This window comes from Buceros rhinoceros, unplaced genomic scaffold (assembly GCF_000710305.1).
Source record: "Buceros rhinoceros silvestris isolate BGI_N320 unplaced genomic scaffold, ASM71030v1 scaffold14560, whole genome shotgun sequence".
Classification (NCBI taxonomy): domain Eukaryota; kingdom Metazoa; phylum Chordata; class Aves; order Bucerotiformes; family Bucerotidae; genus Buceros; species Buceros rhinoceros.
Genome location: NW_010387992.1, coordinates 1,461 through 4,293, shown reverse-complemented (window position 1 = coordinate 4,293; position 2,833 = coordinate 1,461). Strand labels below are relative to the sequence as shown.

The following is a 2,833-nucleotide window of genomic DNA, read 5'->3' as shown; positions in this document are numbered from 1 at the left end:
TGCCGAGGGATGTTGAAGCATGCCTCAGTAGGACGGTTATCTATATACCCTCAAGTTTAAAGGAACTTAAAATATTTTCTAGCTATAATATTTTGTTTTGTTCTCGTACACCAAAGGAGTGCTCACAGTTGTGATTTCTAAATTCCTTTGGAAGAAAAAAATGGGAGTAATGGGAAGAATGCATGAGGGAAACCATCTGTATTTTCTTTACAATAAGGTAAGTTGTTCGTGATACTTTGAAATCAAAATGAAAAAATTAAACTAGACTTTCTCTGTGCTGAAGTTTGTAACAACATTAAAGGTGAAGTCCCCAAAAGGATTTGTGACAATTGGAAGAATAAGGCTATTATGAATAATGGAAACCCATTTAAAATTCCTACGCAATATTTGGTTATCTTGATCTCCAAGAGATGACATGCATCTTAGTAGTCAGTTATGAAAACCGGTCTCTTGGAGGCCAGCTCTCCTTTTTGTTTCTCTGCTGTTTCTCATCAAGCCTCTTCCGCTAATTTGATCCACAGAAGTAACGCAACAGCTACATTCTGGTGACGTTCTCCCTCCACACTTCAGAGGAAGGGCAGCAGAGCGTTACCGAGCGCCAGGTTCTTCAAAAGCACCTCTGACTGCATGAAGCACAAACTCCCAACGCGGCAGAATCACCTAGACCGCATCTGCCTGTGGCCACCAGACTTACAGTTCCAGAACGGTGCTGTTTGCCAGTGGTTGTTGTCGTGGGTGAAACACGTCAGCCCAGGGAGGCTGCACTCATCTCCTTTCTTCTGGCGCTTTTTCCCCTTCCTCTCTTTCTTCCGTCTCCGGTTCTCTTTGAAGAGCTGCAGTTTGCCATCCACTTCTTGTGCTGCTTCTCTGTTCAGAGAGAAAGTCGGGCACAGCTGACAAAGAACGGTCTCTGCAGGGTTAACACCAGCACTAGCCCTTCTTACATCTTTCTGGCCTTTTTAAAGATGGGAGGATTAGAACATGCCCTTCTTCTAGCTCAGCTTCCACCCCAGTGCTATGACAAGGAGTTCTCTTCAGGAAGTGTGAGAAATGCTGCGCTGTTGCATTTAGGTTTAACCAGATCTTTTTAACAACCGTAAGGTCAATCAGCTTCTGAAATGATTAATTTAATCAATTTTCTGTCAATAGGTTTTAAAAATATTATCCATAAACTTTCACATGTCTGTTCAAGACTACTGAAACTACTGAAGGTTTCTTGTGAGAGCTTGCTCTATGGGACCTTTTCTTTCCCTTGCCTCCTCCCCTTCCCTCTCCGGAAAAAAAAAAAAAAAAATCCCCAACCCCAAAAGTGGTATTTTTCCCGTCACCAAAAAGCCATCTGGGAGAGTGAAAGCGTAATAACAATCTTACTTGAAGGGATGAAGATGGCTCTTGAGTTTCTCTTGGGCCTTTACCCCTTTCTCTTTGTTGTAATAGCTACAAGGAAAGTTATTAGGAATTATCAAGTCAAGAAACCATTTTCAAACAGACCCAAAACAGAAACACAACACATCTTTGACATTTTCTTAAGGAACTCCACTGAATGGTTTATGATTTTCTCTTCATTTAAAGAAGTTATATCTGTGTGAGTGATCCCACGCTAGACTATAGCAAAACTACAGCTGGGTTCAAATACGTTCCTAGAATACGATCAAGTCAATCTTGAAATTTTAACATTTATCTTCTTTTGATTCACAGTAGCTCCTACTCTTAAAGGGGATCTAACTAAAACAAGTACCTGCAGTGGTTGTAAATATCAATAAAGCTCATACTCTTCCTTTTCCATCTCAAAAACCTTTGAAAATGTGTAAGCCTTAGCAATCGGTGTAGCGTTTAGTGCTGGATGCCATCTCCCTTACCCCTGTTTACTACAATCACATTCGTCTGGTTTTCTTCTTTTTAGGTGTCCTCTAACTTCCCTCAAATTCTTAATTTTGTCTTGGAGAGCTTCAATCTGCAGAGAATGTTTCTGAGTCAGAATTATTCTTTGAAAAGGAAGCAGTGCAAAGACTTCACTCGGGTTTTAAAATACTGCTTACCTCCTTATCGATGTAAGCCTTGTGGTCCTTCCAGGCTCTGGCGGACTGGTACAGCTCCCTCTCACAGTGAATAGTGTCATTTGGAAGAATAAAACATCTGTAGCCATGAGTTTAACACACAGGAAAAGGAAGGTCAGTAGTTTCCCAATTGCCTAACATTCCTAATCAATTCTTTGTTACACTCTATTAACAAATAAACAAACTCCACGAGTTCTCATGTTGAAAAGATTTTAAGAAAAAAGAAAATCTCACAGAAAAAGCAATCGTACTTGTGCGTCACTCTGACAGAGTTGGGTTGACCTATAGCATCAATGCCATCAGCGATCATCGCATCACCAGGAGCACCATCGGTTTCCTCTGCCACTTCCTCATTTTCAGCATTGTGACGCTTGGTGATACTTCTGGTATTTAGCACCTGCAGTTCTTCTTCTTCCAGGTTTATGTCATATATTTCACCTTCAAATTCCACAGACAGGGACCGGGTTTGGCGAGTGTGAACAAACCGGGGCTTGTACTCTGAAGCAGGAGAAAGGAACATGCCCAGTTGCATGTAAGTATGACCTAGAGGTGGACTCGTGCCATGAACACGAAACATATCACAAAGAGCAAAATGGCGTATTTCTTCTGTGGCTTTACAGAATCATATTTAATGATTTTTTGGATACATCCGGGCCCACACTCTCATGAGTAATGTGGAATTTCAATTGCTTCGAGGTTTGCATTTCATGCTAGTCTGACCCTATGCCACCATTAGCATCTAAATCTCCAAATAAAACCAGTATCTCATAAATCAT

General features: G+C 41.1%; 1 protein-coding gene across 1 annotated transcript in view; it reads right to left on the bottom strand.

The window, feature by feature from the left end:
• The window catches only part of LOC104499679 (extracellular sulfatase Sulf-1-like), a gene marked incomplete at its 5' end in the record, with an annotated part of 11,096 nt that extends 8,541 nt beyond the window's left edge, over nt 1-2,555 (bottom strand). Inside the window, 5 exons of the mRNA XM_010143257.1 lie at nt 695-867; nt 1,372-1,437; nt 1,860-1,954; nt 2,040-2,136; nt 2,309-2,555. Of these exons, the coding sequence (XP_010141559.1) occupies nt 695-867; nt 1,372-1,437; nt 1,860-1,954; nt 2,040-2,136; nt 2,309-2,555 (678 nt within the window). The remainder of the gene's footprint in view (nt 1-694; nt 868-1,371; nt 1,438-1,859; nt 1,955-2,039; nt 2,137-2,308) is intronic.
• Between the last annotated feature and the right edge of the window lie 278 nt (nt 2,556-2,833).